At 45.1% G+C, this 16,382-nt stretch overlaps 1 protein-coding gene across 4 annotated transcripts in view; it reads right to left on the bottom strand.

The window, feature by feature from the left end:
* BIN1 (bridging integrator 1) overlaps positions 1–15,393 on the bottom strand; it is a 197,009-nt gene extending 181,616 nt beyond the window's left edge. Inside the window, exon 1 of one of the 4 annotated variants that reach the window (XM_082261052.1) lies at positions 15,186–15,393. In XM_082261052.1, the coding sequence (XP_082117178.1) occupies positions 15,186–15,266 (81 nt within the window). In that variant the 5' untranslated portion in view covers positions 15,267–15,393. The remainder of the gene's footprint in view (positions 1–15,185) is intronic. The other 3 variants (XM_082261053.1, XM_082261054.1, XM_082261055.1) reach the window with 3 other exon arrangements.
* Positions 15,394–16,382: the final 989 nt, after the last annotated feature.

The following is a 16,382-nucleotide window of genomic DNA, read 5'->3' as shown; positions in this document are numbered from 1 at the left end:
TCAGGTTAGAACCTGTGAAAGTATCAGTGAATTCCTGCAGATACAGCAGCAGCTTATTCTGCCTTGCAGCACTAGGGTCCTTCATTCGAATGCCATTTGGAGACACCATCTGGAGTTTGTATGTTCTCCCTTTGCTTGGATGGTTTCCTCCCCACCCCCTTTACACGCCAAACACACGTTGGCAAGTTAATAGACTCCTGTCTAAATTGTCTCTAGTATGTACATGAAATGGAAACCTAAAGCCCCGTACACACGTACCGATCGTCGGCGAACGATCGGCCGTCTTGTCCAGGGCTGTCGGTGTCTGTTGAAAAGTGCAAAAGACTGCACAAGAATTTTGTCCGCCGACTACAGCCGACTGCAGAAGTGATGTCATGCGATGGTTAACTTTCCCTGTGTTTTTCCTTTTCTGAGCATGCCCAGTCTTGCAAATCTGCGGTCTGTCGGCCGAAATCTGTACTGACTGGCGAACAATCGGCCGCTCTGGTGTCGGCATACAAAAATTTTAATGCTTGCATGACAGATTCTTTTCGGCCGAATGTGCGCTGTCGGCTGTCGGAGGCATCATACTAACAAGCCTACAATCGGCAGATGGGTCGTCGGCCGAAGCTTTTCGGCCGACGATTGGTACATGTGTACGGGGCTTTAATGTGGTTGTAAACCCTCCATATACCCAGTGAAGTGACTGGCCTCAGATGATACGAAACCTCCTGCATAAGTTGTACCTGTTCATCTGCAGTCTTCTCTTCAGCCATTGAAAGTGCAGAATTATAAATCCTGTCTGAGAGTTCAGAAAAAATGAGGCGGAGAGCTGACATTAAACTCTGCAGAGCTCAGTGAGGAGAGTTCTGGGAGGAAAGAGCCAGGAGGAGGTGCGCTGTGTTGTGCTCTCCCTCCTGTCTATACAACAGATGGGAGAGGATCGCTCCTCCTGCAGATGTCCTAGGAGGGAGATTGAAGAAAGATTATTTGTGCTGGGGGGGAGTTGGGGGTGAAGATTTGTGCTAGGATAGAAAGTTTGAGAAGAAAGGGGATGTGTGCCAAGATGGGGGGGGGGGGGATAAGGTTGGATTTGAGCTGGGTGTGGGAGCAGAGATTAATGCTGGAAGGGGAGATTGAAACTGGGAGTTGGTGGAATAGGTGAATTTTTGTTAGGGAAGAATTTTTGAATTTTTTTTTTTAAATGTAGGGCAGAATTTGTGTCCACTAATAATGATTTTCATGTATTTTTTGTGAAAATAGTTTTGATGTTTTCGCATGGGAGGAGGGGGGGGGGTGGCAAGTGGCAGCGGCCCCTGGGTTTCCCGTCAGGTAGGCTGTAAAGAGCCCGGTGATTTCTAACAGCTAGATGTCCCTCTCCTGTCACCTTTTATCTCTTGGTGTCAGTAAAACTTGTCAGAAGGGATTCATGCTGATAGCAGAGGAAGGAGACAGAAGATAGAAATGACACTTAGCCCTCATTCACATTGGAGCGATTTGTCATGCAATTTGACAAGTCACAGCCTATTGCTGGCAATGGCACCATTTCAATCAGTGCGGCACCGAATTTGTAATTTTCAGGTGCGACTTTCGGCATGAAGCGGCCCAGACGTCTTTCAAGTAGCACCTGAAATCGCACTGACCGGCTACATTTGAAACCATGCTGGGGCTTAGTGCTCTGGATTGAAACAAGAACACATTATAGAGCACATGCCAAACACAAGGCCCATGAACCGAATCCGGGCCTCCAGGTCATTTCATGTGGCCTTCATACCTCTCCTGCAGCTGCTGCAATCCCCCGTGTGCGCAATGACGCCAGACATCAGCGCTCTCCCATTTCACGCAGGGCAAGCTGGATCTTTTAGGGCGTTGGGCACTACAGACACAGGAGTGACAGGAGGACTGAGGACAGGTCTGGTGGCGAGTTATGGAAGAAGAAAACCGTATATATAAAATATTTTCAAAAATGTATATTTATATAAAATAATGGATGTGGGGGCCTTTTGGTGGGCTTGATTCCCTGCCTCTGTCCAACCCATCCCCCCCACACAGTCAGTAAGCACTATTAGGCATACACTTAACCCCTTGATCACCCCCAGTGTTAACCCCTTCCCTGCCAGTGTCATTATTACAGTAACAGTGCATATTATTTAGCACTGGTTACTGTAGTAATATCACTGGTCCACAAAAAGTGTCAAAAATGTCAGTTAGGTGTCCGATCTGTCGAAGCCCCGCTTACAAAAAAAAAAAAAAAAAAAAAAACAAAAAAACTGATCACCGTCATTACCAATAACAAAATAAAAAAAAAAAAAAAAAGTCCAAAAATCTATCCCATAGTTTGTAAATGCTATAACTTTTGCGCAAACCAATTAAAATACACTTTTTGGAATTTTTTTTTTTTTTTTTTACCAAAAATATGTAGCAGAATACAAATTGGCCTAAACTAATTAAAAAAAATAATATATATATATATATATATATATATATATATATATATATATATATATATATATATATATATATTTTTTTTTTTTTTTTTTTTTTTTTTATTGGGAATGTTTTATAGCAGAAAGTAAAAAATATTGCCGCCCTTTTTTGGTTTATAGGGAGGAAAAAAAAAAAAAAAAAAAAAAAAAAATCGCAGAGCTCGTCAAATACCACCAAAAGAAATCTCCATTTGTGGGAAAAAAAGGGCATCAATTTTATTTGGGTACAGCGTCGCACGACTGCGCAATTGCCAGTTAGAGCAACGTAGTGCCGAATCGCAAAAAATGGCCTTGTCATTAAGGGGGGGGGGGGAACCTTCCTTCCGAAGCTGAAGTGGTTAAGGGCAGGGCTGATATGAATGTACAATATGCAAATTGCCAGCACTATATAAATTATAATACAAGCTGCGCTAAAGATTATTAAGGTGAAACGTCACTGTTCAAATATTAAATGTGAAAATAACACAAAATAACCAATAGTATAATGTACACTTATGCATTTTGGTTATTTTGTGTTATTTACACATTTAATATTTGGACAGTCACGTTTCACCTTAATATCATTCTTTAGCGCAGCTTTTATTATTATAATTTTTATTTGGGTTATTGTGGGACAGACTCCACAATGGGAGGGGAAAAAAAATTGCTAAAGGTACCATGTCCCAAAATATATGGAAGACATGAAGAAAGGAGGGCAAAGGGACTTTTACAAGGGTACCGTCATTGGAACAATAATTATATACATTTATTATTATACAATAATTCTATAAATTATTGGTCCAATGACGGTGCACCCGTAAAGTCCCTTTGTCCTCCTTTCTTCATGTCTTCCATAATTCTTATTTGTGTTATCGCACTGGAAGCTGCAGCTTTTTTATTTAGTCACTAGCGGCGGTTATACTTTTTCACCTTTAGCACTATATAAATACCTGTAATAAATATAAATGCAGACTACTGAGAGCCCATTCAGACTAGCGCGACACGACTGTGGGGGGCGACCTGTGAAGTCGCGTGCACCGCGACTTCAGCGCGACTTGGAGACTTCACATAATGAAAGTCTATGCAAGTCGCTCCGAGGTCGCCCCAAAGTAGTACAGGACTCTTTTTCTAAGTCGGAGCGACTTGTGTTGCTCCTATCAGAACGGGTCCTGTACTACTCAATGGACCGCGACATACTGCGACTTGTCAGGCTGACAAGTCGCGCTAATGTGAATGGGCTCTGAAGAGTTGATACACTACATCTGAGTCCCCATTCATACTAGCGCGACTTGTCAGACGACTTGGTCGCCTGACAAGTCGCGGTGGGTCGCCTGCCATTGATTAGCACAGGACCCGTTCTAATAAGAGCGTCAGCAGTCGCTCGGACTTAGAAAAAAGGGTCCTGTACTACTTTGGGGCGACCTGGAGGCGACTTGCATTGACTTCAATGATATGAAGTCCGTGCATGTCGCGCCGCAACTTCACAGGTCGCCCCAGCAAGCCGCGTCGCCCCTGTCTGAACGGGGTCTGAACCTTCCAACCCAAAAATGGCAACAAATCCATTGCTGAAACATTCTTTGTTCGAAAGTGAAGAGAAAGATCTAACGGGAGGAAAGGATTGGGCTACAACACAGATTAAATATGAAAAACATAAAAAAAAGTCTTCCAAGGGGTGGCAATCTGCCCAGGTAGCAGTCCCTGGCACCCAGCACCACTTATCAGCAATGCCAACCTTCTGGCAGGAGATTAAGGGATTCATGGAAATTGGGGAACTGGAAAAATGTTACAAAGTAATTCATTATGAATCTGAGATAAGAAAAAAAAAAAGAAAAAAAAAAGAAGAGCTTTCCAGGCCGTCCTCTGAAAAGCATGTCGTTGCCGACGGTCGAACCTTTCCCACACCATCCAATGGCAACCTCCATGAGTCTCTGTTGGCCGCTCCCATGTATTCTTTCCATTCCCAAACAAATCATTTTTTTTGTTCCATCAGAAGAGAAAAACCGGAGCGGGTCACCCACATCAGAGCGGAGTTTTATTTTTATAAATTCTTAATGTGGTTCTTGGAGGCCTCGGCAGAAGATGAAGTCTCTGATGTGCACAGAAGTCAGCTGAAGGGCAGCTTGCGGAGATGTCAAAATTTTTATTGGAGAACACAGCGTGCAAGCGTTCCGCGTCCTCGGGGAATCTTGGGAAAGTTAGCAAAAGTTTATGAGGGTGAAGCTATGCACAGATAAAGAAAAAAACAGAGCGGCATGGAAGCCAAAATATTCAACTATTCCAAAACTTCGGAGAAAGTGTAGACGGTTTTTAATGGCTCTAGTAATGAAATTAGCACATCACTGCAAGAGGCTTCTAGAATGTTCTATTAACCACTGTTAACCCGGTTCACATATGTGTGATGACAGACATTGCATGTGATTCAGGGCGCACTGCTCTGTAAATCACATGCGGGGTCTGTGCGTTGCAAATTCAGCCATACAGATTGTGTGGCTGAATTTGCATCGGATTCGGATACAACACACACAGGACCCTTTTTTGGGGTCCGCATCAGAATCGGATTGCATGGGTGTTCACACCTATGCAATCCGATTCAAGTCCGAACTGACAGTTCGCACTGCGATATGCGAACTGATCTGAGGGTGTCGTTTACTTTGTATTGACACCCCCAGCGATTCGCATATGGCAGTGTGAACTGCCTGAGAATTTAATGTGATGCGGGAACTCACAGTGGAATCACAACTATGTAGTGGAAGGGTCTACCTGATTGCATACAAATTGAAAGCGTTCAGGTTAACCTCATATTATAGGGTTTTAGTAAATCTAAAAAGAAAAAAAAAAAAATTGTATAATAGATATATGGCCAGCCTTACTCTTTTTCCACCTATCAGCATGCATGAACTGATTGACTCCTTGTTCTGCTCTCCCAGTCCTAGCTCTGGGGACAGGGTCTGCAACAGGCAGATATCAAGTCAAATTCAGATACTTACATAAAAAAAAAAATAATAATTTAAAGCGCAGAGAGCATCATGAAGAACAAGGAACGCACCAGGCAGGTCCGAGATACTGTTGTTGGAGAAGTTTAAAGCCGAATTTGGATACACAAAGATTTCCCAAGCTTTAAACATCCCAAGGAGCACTGTGCAAGCGATAATATTGAAATGGAAGGAGTATCAGATCACTGCAAATCTACGAAGACCTGGCCGTCCCTCTAAACTTTCAGCTCATACAAGGAGAAGACTGATCAGAGATGCAGCCAAGAGGCCCATGATCACTCTGGATGAACTGCAGAGATCTACAGCTGAGGTGGGAGACTCTGTCCATAGGACAACAATCAGTCGTATACGGCACAAATCTGGCCTTTATGGAAGAGTGGCAAGAAGAAAGCCATTTCTTAAAGATATCCATAAAAAGTGTCGTTTAAAGTTTGCCACAAGCCACCTGGGAGACACCAAACATGTGGAAGAAGGTGCTCTGGTCAGATGAAACCAAAATCAAACTTTTTGGCAACAATGCAAAACGTTATGTTTGGCGTAAAAGCAACACAGCTCATCACCCTGAACACACCATCCCCCACTGTCAAACATGGTGGTGGCAGCATCATGGTTTGGGCCTGCTTTTCTTCAGCAGGGACAGGGAAGATGGTTAAAATTGATGGGAAGATGGATGGAGCCAAATACAGGACCATTCTGGAAGAAAACCTGATGGAGTCTGCAAAAGACCTGAGACTGGGACAGAGATTTGTCTTCCAACAAGACAATGATCCAAAACATAAAGCAAAATCTACAATGGAATGGTTCACAAATAAACATATCCAGGTGTTAGAATGGCCAAGTCAAAGTCCAGACCTGAATCCAATCGAGAATCTGTGGAAAGAACTGAAAACTGCTGTTCACAAACGCTCTCCATCCAACCTCACTGAGCTCGAGCTGTTTTGAGGAATGGGCAAAAATTTCAGTCTCTCTATGTGCAAAACTGATAGAGACATACCCCAAGCGACTTACAGCTGTAATCACAGCAAAAGGTGGCGCTACAAAGTATTAACTTAAGGGGGCTGAATAATTTTGCACGCCCGATTTTTCTGTTTTTTATTTGTTAAAAAAGTTTGAAATATCCAATAAATTTTGTTCCACTTCATGATTGTGTCCCACTCGTTGTTGTTTCTTCACAAAAAATTACAGTTTTATATCTTTATGTTTGAAGCCTGAAATGTGGCAAAAGGTCGAAAAGTTCAAGGGGGCCGAATACTTTCGCAAGGCACTGTGTGTGTGTGTAATATATATATATATATATATATATATATATATATATATATATATATATATATATATATATATATATATATATATATATATATATATATATATATATATATATATATATATATATATATATATATATACACACACACACACACATACACATACACACACACACACACACACACACATATGAATAATTATATGAATAATTAATAAGAACTCTCCCTTTCTCAATCACCCCTTTTCTCCACCCCCTACCCACCTCCGTGCATTGTACCTTGGTTCCACCCCCTGGCCAATCCCTCCCCGATATTGCCCCTTATAGAGAATACAGAGCCAAGTATAATTTTATTTTGGGTGCCAACTAGACATGTGCAGTTTATTTTGATTGTTGGGACAAATTTTTCATTATTCGCATATATCCGAATAGTTGAATTACAGTATAAACTACGTTTTTTGAATAACGAAACAAAACTTGTCAGAATTTCTGAAATTCGAACAGAAATTTAAATTGAATTTTAAAAACGTACTCCATTCGAATTTGAACTATAAACATATTTCTGAAATCAAAGACTATGTGTGTTATTAGAGCACCATTTGGAAATAATGCTGTTTTTGTAAAGCCAAAGACAATTCAAAGAGACATTGTAATCATTTGATGAAGATTTTTCTTTTGTTTTAAAAATGTAAAAAAAAAAAAAAAATCTACAATTTTTGATTCAACCAATTCCAAATGTATCGATTTGAACATTGTAATTGGGGGGGGGGGGATCTCACGCAGCCAGCAACAATGGATCCCCCAAAAACAATGGACCACCCAATAAAAGACCCCCCCAGCAATAACAGATCTCCCCACAGCCAGCATCAATAGACCCTCCAGCAGCCAGCAATAATGGACCCCCTCCCCAACAGTAGATTTCTCCCAGCAACAACTGAACCCCAGCAACATAATACCCATTCCTGGCAACAATAGCTGCCCCACCAGCAACAATAGACATGCCCCACTCCCGCAAAAATAGATCCCCCAGCTACAATAGATACCCCAGAAGTCAGCATAAGTAGACACTTCAGCACACCCCAGCACCCCTTGCCAATACTGTACATACATTAAATGTTAAAGGTGCAGGAACTGCATTCCCGCTGGAAAAAAAAAGCCCTGGATATGCAGGATATTGAACCCTAACATTTGCCTGGAGCTCCCCTATAAGCAAAGAGAAAGGCGATTAGCAATCATTTTTATTGTTCTAACCCCATCCAGAAAGGAAGGTGACAGCAGGCGAATAATCTCCAAGACAGGTGGTGTTTAAAGCCACGGCTGCTATAGGTTATCTTTGCACTTTGAACTTTGGTGTGTGTAATATACTGTATATTTATATTACACACAAAAAAAAAAAAAAAATCTTTGGCATCCTATAGCCACCAATCCTGTTCATACATAGACCATAAAAGCCAAACCATTTGGTGGCTGTGCGGCAGTTCCATTCCATTCTGGAAAAAAAAAAAAAAAAAAAAAAAAAAGCTCAATTGGTGCCAAATAACATAACTTTGTTTTCTGTGGGTTTATCCAACAGGGCGATGAGCTATAAATGTGCAACTACAACATCCATTGCTCAAGTTACAGTATCTCACAAAAGTAAGTACACCCCTCACATTTTTGTAAATATTTTATTCTATCTTTTCATGTTGCTACAAATGTAAAGTAGTGAGTGTACAGCTTGTATAACAGTGTAAATTTGCTGTCCCCTCAAAATATCTCAACACACAGCCATTAATGTCTAAACCGCTGGCAACAAAAGTGAGTACACCCCTATTTGAAAACATCTAAATTTGGCCAAAGTGTCAATATTTTGTGTGGCCGCCATTATTTTCCAGCACTGCCTTAACCCTCTTGGGCATGGAGTTCACCAGAGCTTCACAGGTTGCCACTGGAGTCCTCTTCCACTTCTCCATGACATCACGGAGCTGGGGGATGTTGGAGACCTTTGGAGTCCAAATTGGAACCCAATAGGCCATTTTCCCTCCCCGGTGTCATGTGACTCATTAGTGTTACAAGGTCTCAGGTGTGAATGGGGAGCAGGTGTGTTAAATTTGGTGTTATCGCTCTCACTCTCTCATACTGGTCACTGGAAGTTCAACATGGCACCTCATTGCAAAGAACTCTCTAAGGATCTGAAAAAAAGAATTGTTGCTCTACATAAAGATGGCCTAGGCTATAAGAAGATTGCCAAGACCCTGAAACTGAGCTGCAGCATAGTGGCTAAGACCATGTCATGGTTTAACAGGACAGGTTCCACTCAGAACAGGCCTCGCTATGGTCGACCAAAGAAGTTGAGTGCATGTGCTCAGCGTCATATCCAGAGGTTGTCTTTGGGAAAAGGACGTATGAGTGCTGCCAGCATTGCTGCAGAGGTTGAAGGGGTGGGGTCAGCCTGTCAGTGCTCAGACCATACGCCGCACACTGCATCAAATTGGTCTGCATGGCTGTCATCCCAGAAGGAAGCCTTTTCTAAAGATGATGCAGAAGAAAACCCGCAAACAGTTTGCTTAAGACAATCAGACTAAGGACATGGATTACTGGAACCATGTCCTGTGGTCTGATGAGACCAAGATAAACGTATTTGGTTCAGATGGTGTCAAGCGTGTGTGGGGGCAACCAGGTGAGGAGTACAAAGACAAGTGTGTCTTGCCTACAGTCAAGCATGGTGGTGGGAGTGTCATGGTCTGGGGCTGCATGAGTGCTGCCGGCACTGGGGAGCTACAGTTCATTGAGGGAACCATGAATGCCAACATGTACTGTGACATACTGAAGCAGAGCATGATCCCCTCCCTTCAGAGACTGGGCTGCGGGGCAGTATTCCAACATGATGACCCCAAACACACCTCCAAAATGACCACTGCCTTGCTAAACAAGCATGTCTCCAGACCTAAACCCTATTGAGCATCTGTGGGACATCCTCAAACAGAAGGCGGAGGAGCGCAAGGTCTCTAAAATCCACCAGCTCAGTGATGTCATCATGGAGGAGTGGAAGAGGACTCCAGTGGCAACCTGTGAAGCTCTGGTGAACTCCATGCCCAAGAGAGTAAAGGCAGTGCTGGAAAAGAATGGTGGCCACACAAAATATTGTCACTTTGGGCCCAATTTAGACGTTTTCAAATAGGGGTGTACTCAATTTTGCTGCCAGCGGTTTGGACATTAATGGCTGTATGTTGAGTTATTTTGAGGGGACAGCAAATTTACACTGTTATACAAGCTGTACACTCACTACTTTACATTGTAGCAAAATCTCATTTCTTCAGTGTTACATGAAAAGATAGAATAAAATATTTACAAAAATTTGAGGGGTGTACTCACTTTTGTGAGATACTGTATATGTTATATGGGTCTTAATTGGTTGCTATGGGGTTACTGTACTTTGCATGTTGCCAATTAAGTTACAAATTTTTTTTGTTTTTTGTTAAAAGAAAAAAAAAAAAAAAAAGAGACTGAAAATAAAACAAACTTTTTTTAGTTTCAGTTATAAAGTTTTGCAAATAAGTACATTTTTCTCCTTCACTGATGCGTGCTGATGAGGCTGCACTGATGGGCACTAAAAGGCAGCACTGATGAGGTGGCTCATCTATCTGTGTGCATGTCCGCTCTCACACTTGCCGTTACCGGCTCTCCTCCCCTCATGCTGTGACAGCCGTGAGGAAAGGAATGCCGATAACCGGCAAGTTTGTTTACATGTGAGATCACAAGGTAAAGGGCCCCTGTGATTGGCCCTTATTCCATTGATCCTTAAAAAAAACATCCTATCTATAACAATTGGTGTTGTGACCATAGGGTGGCTTCATAGGGGGACTTCAGGGCTTTATTGCTGGCTGCATCCTATTTGGGAAGATTTACTCCAGAACATAGTTACCAGGACTGATAGTGAGGGACAATCCAAAATTTTTAGTTGGTTTGTGAAAAGTAATAGAGGTGAAATCTTCCAAAAGGAACACTTGCCCTCTTCATAATGGTTAAGAGGGTATTTGCCTCAATTTAGAGATTTTTTGGAGATGTCCATTCACTTCCTTTTTGGGTCTACTTAATGAGGAAGTGGAATCTTTTGAGTGGGGACACAAAAAAAAAAAAAAAATGTATATATATACATAGAACGTAAACCATTCCTGAAGAAAAAAAACAAATGCTTCAGCTTTAGGACCAACTTATTAAATGTAGTCACATGTCCTTAAAAGCACAGAGGTTCAGGAGAGGTAGAGATCTTACGACCTGATCAAATAACTTCAAGGTCTAGAATGTAATAGGGTTGTTGTGATAATTTTTGGATGTAAATATCAGTCCTTTCTTATATTAACATCTTCTTTCCTGACAACATCGGCAACAAGTTCTATTTTCCCTAGCCAGGCTGGTAAACCACCAGGCATTTAGACCTTGGCCAAGGACCAGTGAATACTCAATGGTCAATAAATACGATGTACCGCTTTACTACAAAATGATTTTTTTTAGGTATAGACTTTCTGTGATTCATCTGACCATGGTTCAGGGTGTGCAATGACCAGGAGGCACCCATGAGGCTAAAGGCACCAAGAAAACAGCATGGCTTTCATGACTTGATCACCACAACAGTAAGGTCAACAATTCAAGCAACAGGAGACTAGCACAGTCATTGAGGCACCAAACAGTCAGCCCGGCCCAGCTTGGCGATTACCCAACGGCAGGCCCAGCTTGGCGATTACCCAATGGCCTAGCCTGGCCCGACTCTGCCCTAACCCAACGGCCAGACCTGGCCCGGCCCCAGCCCCAACCCAACGACCAGCTCGGCCTGGCCTTAACCCAACGGCCAGCTGGGCCCAGCCCGACCCCAACCCAATGGCCAGCTCAGCCTGGCCTCAACCCCAACCCAAAAGCCAGCTCAGCCTGGCCCCAACCCAACCGCCAGCTCAGCCCGGCCTCAACCCCAACCCAACCGCCAGCTCGGCCTCAACCCCAACCCAACCGCCAGCTCGGCTCGGCCTCAACCCCAATCCAACCCAACCGCCAGCTCGGCCTCAACCGCCAGCTCGGCCTCAACCCCAACCGCCAGCTCGGCCTCCACCCCAACCGCCAGCTCGGCCTCCACCCCAACCGCCAGCTCGGCCTCCACCCCAACCGCCAGCTCGGCCGGGCCTCAACCCCAACCGCCAGCTCGGCCGGGCCTCAACCCCAACCGCCAGCTCGGCCGGGCCTCAACCCCAACCGCCAGCTCGGCCCCGCCTCAACCCAACCGCCAGCTCGGCTCCGCCCTAACCTGGCTCTGCATCAACCCAACAGCTAGCCCGGCTCGGCTCCCTGCAAACCCAGCAGAGGTTATTTTATTCTAGATTACATACATATATACAATATAGAATATTGTATGATCCATAGTATTCTGTTGATCGCGCAAACCTAGTGCCTGCACAAACATTCATTCCATTTTTTTATATTGGGGTGGGGGTTATGTATCATGACTTCAGAAGTATCCTTGTGGCCAGCTTTCGAAAAAACAGAAAAGATTTATAGTTCCTACAAAAACGAAACTGCAAGTGTGACATCTCCAAACTTTCCAGAATACAAAGAAATAAATGCCCAACGCTCACATTGAGATTGGACCAGTGCATCACTTATTCCACAAAATCTCTATCTAACCTTACAATTCCCTGTTGTACATGAAATAAAGGCCAACTAAAAACCCTACAACCCCCCAGCATGGTGAACATGTGCTGGGCAAGCTCTAATTTAAAGAGCGCTACAGGAAACATTTGTTGCTCAGGATTCCAGCGCATGCAATGTAGTGTCTTACAAGAGCACAGAGATTATAAATAGAATGATGAGCCTCAGATATCCATTCCTCCAAAACCATCTGTGACCTCTGATCCGCTTCTAACACGCCTGACTCAGACCTCCTGTCATACATCAATCACGGCGGCCAAGGTATATCGACGACATATTCAGAGGTTCTGGACAATGCAATGGTCAAACAGAACAGGGCAAAATCAATATGGAACCAAACAAGAACGGTCGGCATGGTTTAATTCGCAATAGAGCAACATTTAAATAATTTTCTTTGATGCAAAGGAGAGACAGATTAGACAGCTAGATTAGATAGAGGACCGTTAAAATTATAGGCAATAGATAGAAAGATCGAGAAGACAGAAAGAATTATATAAAAAGGGAGCAGATAGTTTAAAAATGCTTCTGTGATCACACCATATATTAATAGTAACAACACCACGTTCTAATTTCGGTCTATGCGGCTATGAAGGAGGTGGAAGATGTCTGTAAGGATTTAGTAAGCAGGGGATCTCATGGGACACTACAAACACCAGCAGTAGTCACTGGGACTTGTAGTGCTCCAGCAGCTGAACAGACAGTGCTAGCCTAAACCTTCAAATTTAACATAGCAGGGACACTGCAGAGATAGGATGCTGAAGTTGTCACAGAACTTCATTGTAACCTTCCCAACAATGCAGAGCTAGCTGTCAATGTGCCTGCAATCTCATTCCCAGGGCAGCCTGGGATTTACAGTTCCCTGACAGCTGACTTGTGCATGCCATGTTAGTGTGCAGGCTACAGAGGACAGTGAAACCTCCACTAATGCAGGGCAAGGCAGACTGTCGTCCCCCATAAGCTTTGCTGATCCGGCAGACCTTTGATCTTGCCCATAAACAGGATGTAGGAGCCTGCTTGTTCCTGCGGATCTTTGCAGTTATTCCTATAAGCTGGATGCCTCCTCCAGCAGGGACTGGTAGATTCCTAGCTTCTAGATGCCTCCTCCAGCAGGGACTGGTAGATTCCTAGCTTCTAAATGCCTCCTCCAGCAGGGACTGGTAGATCCCTAGCTTCTAAATGCCTCCTCCAGCAGGGACTGGTAGATCCCTAGCTTCTAGATGCCTCCTCCAGCAGGGACTGGTAAAACCCCTTGCTGCTAGATGCCTCCTCCAGCAGGGACTGGCAGATCCCTAGCTTCTAGATGCCTCCTCCAGCAGGGACTGGTAAAACCCCTTGCTGCTAGATGCCTTCTAAGGCAGGGACTATTGGATCCTTGGCTTATAGATGCCCCCAGAACAAGGGTGGGGAGCTCCCCAGCTTCTAGGTGCCTCCTCAAGCAGGAACTAGGGGATCCCTAGCTTCTATTTTTCTTCTCCAGCAGGGACTGGTGGGCCCCTAGCTTCTATATTCCTCCTCCTCCAGAGGGGACTGGTGGGTCCCTAGCTTCTCTATTCCTCCTCAGCAGGTACTGGTGGGTCTCTAGCTTTTCTATTCCTCCTCTTCAGCAGGGACTGGTGGGTCCCTAGCTTCTAAATTCCTCCTCCAGCATGGACTGGTGGGTCCCTAGCTTCGCTATTCCTCCTCCAACAGGGACTGGTGGGTCCCCAGCTTCTAAATTCCTCCTCCAGCAGGGACTGGTGGGTCCCCAGCTTCTAAATTCCTCCTCTTCTAGCTGGGACTGGTGGGTCCCTAGCTTCTATATTCCTCCTCCTCCTCTTCTAGCTGGGACTGGTGGGTCCCTAGCTTCTTTATTCCTCCTCCAGCAGGGACTTGAGGATCCCTGGCTTCTAGGTGCCCCCTACACAGGAACAGAGAACTCCCCAGCTTGTAGATGCCTCTTCCAGCAGACACCAATAGATCTCTGGCTTCTAGATGCCTTCTACAGTAGGTACTGGTGGATCTCCATCCCCTGGATCTGTCAGACTGCCTGATCTGCGGCTCCCATGTGCTGGGCGCCTCCTCAAGCAAGGACTGGTAAATCCCCAGTTTACAGATGCCTCCTCCAGCAGGGACTGGCAAATCCCTATCCCCTGGATCTGTCATCCCTCATACACAGGCTTCCAGCTCTGCAGCTTCCTATGTGCTGCATGCCTCCTCCAACATGAACTGATAGATCCCCAGATTTTAGATCAGTGACTACTGGACCCCCATTCCCTGGAACTGTCACCCCCCATCCCCTGGAACTGTCACCCCCCCCTGTCACCTCACATCCCCTGGATCTGTCACCCCCCCCCCCCCCCACCACCACCATCACCTCACATCCCCTGGATCTGTCACCCCCCCCCCCACCACCACCACCACCATCACCTCACATCCCCTGGAACTGTCACCCCACATCCCCTGGAACTGTCACCCCCCTGTCACCTCACATCCCCTGGATCTGTCACCCCCATCCCCTGGAACTGTCACCTCACATCCCCTGGATCTGATCCCCCCAAACCCTGGATCTGTCACCCCCATCCCCTGGAACTGTCAACCCACATCACCTGGAACTGTCACCCACCCTGTCACCTCACATCCCCTGGATCTGATACCCCCCCATCCCCTGGATCTGTCACCCCCCATCCCTAGGCTGCAGCTTCCCCTGATCCGGGTGTCTGCAGAGCTCTGGCAGTGGTTATTGCATGACATGACGCTGCACTGGCAGATCTCAGAGCCTCAGTAGAGCTGTCATGTCCCTCCTCTCCTCCCCAGCAGCAGCAGCCTTACCTTCTCCTGAGCCCTGGTCAGCTTCTTCTGCATATTGCTGGCTATCTTCCCTGCAGAGACTCCCTTCCCCAGCTCAGCCATCTTGCCTTCCCTTTAACTGGACGTCAAATAATCAGATCAGAAGAAGCAGGAAAAAAAAAACCCCTCCTGGCAGAAACAATGGATATACTGCCCCTCCTGGGGGCAGGGACAGCCTTTTAAAGAGACAGTGCTCAGAGCAGGCAGCAACTCCTTAAAGGGGCAGGCAGAGGAGTGGAAGTCCTAGGGACACAGGAGGGGACATCTGCTCAGGGAAGGATCAGAGAGGGCTGGGTGGAAATATAATGTACCCCTGCCATGGCAGGATTACCATGGAGGGGGATGGAACTGGAGGATGGCTGAACACTCCCTGTACACCAGCGAAGAGATACAAAACAAAACAAATAAAACAAATGGAAATATTTGTATCAGCATGCCAGGACAGATGTTACATTGTATCATTATCATTCCTGTACACACTATGAGAAGATCGTCCAGTTTTCCTCCATGTTTCACAGCAAGTCAGAACCGACTATTGAAAATTCTCATATGACAAAGACTTTTGTTGTTTCTGATCATGCGCAGTTTTTCTAATTAGATATTTCTCGTATGAAAACGCTACACATTAAGGCTACGTTCACATGTGGGCGCAGCGGATCACGGGCAGAATCACCGCGATTCTGCCCGCGACCTGGAAATCATTGCAAATCGCGGGACGCCTGTGCGATGCCCGTGATTTGCAATAGCACCCCAAACGCTGTGCGATGTTGCCACAATTTCCGCCTGACGAATCGCGGTAACATCACGCAAACAGAATCACGGGACGCATGACGCACAAAAGAAGCTCTTGTACCTTTTTGTGCGTCCCGCGATTCTGTTTGCGTGATGTTACTGCCATTTGGCAGGCGGAAATCGCGGCAACATCGCACAGCATTTGGCACAGGCGTCCCGCGATCTGCAATGATTTTCGGATCATGGGCAGAATCGCGGTGATTCTGTCCGTGATCCGCTGCATCCACATGTGAATGTAGCCTAAAGCTGGCCATACACTAGACGAAATATCGGGCAAACTCATTTTCGAAAAACGGAAAAAATCGGCGGTGAGAGCAGACGATCGTACCATCATGTAATGACTCAATTTTCGAACGATAAATCGTTCAATGGACATAAATGAATCAG

Source organism: Pelophylax lessonae (genome assembly GCF_965119305.1).
Source record: "Pelophylax lessonae genome assembly, chromosome: 6".
Classification (NCBI taxonomy): Eukaryota; Metazoa; Chordata; class Amphibia; order Anura; family Ranidae; genus Pelophylax; species Pelophylax lessonae.
This window is presented reverse-complemented; position numbering and strand designations above follow the sequence as displayed.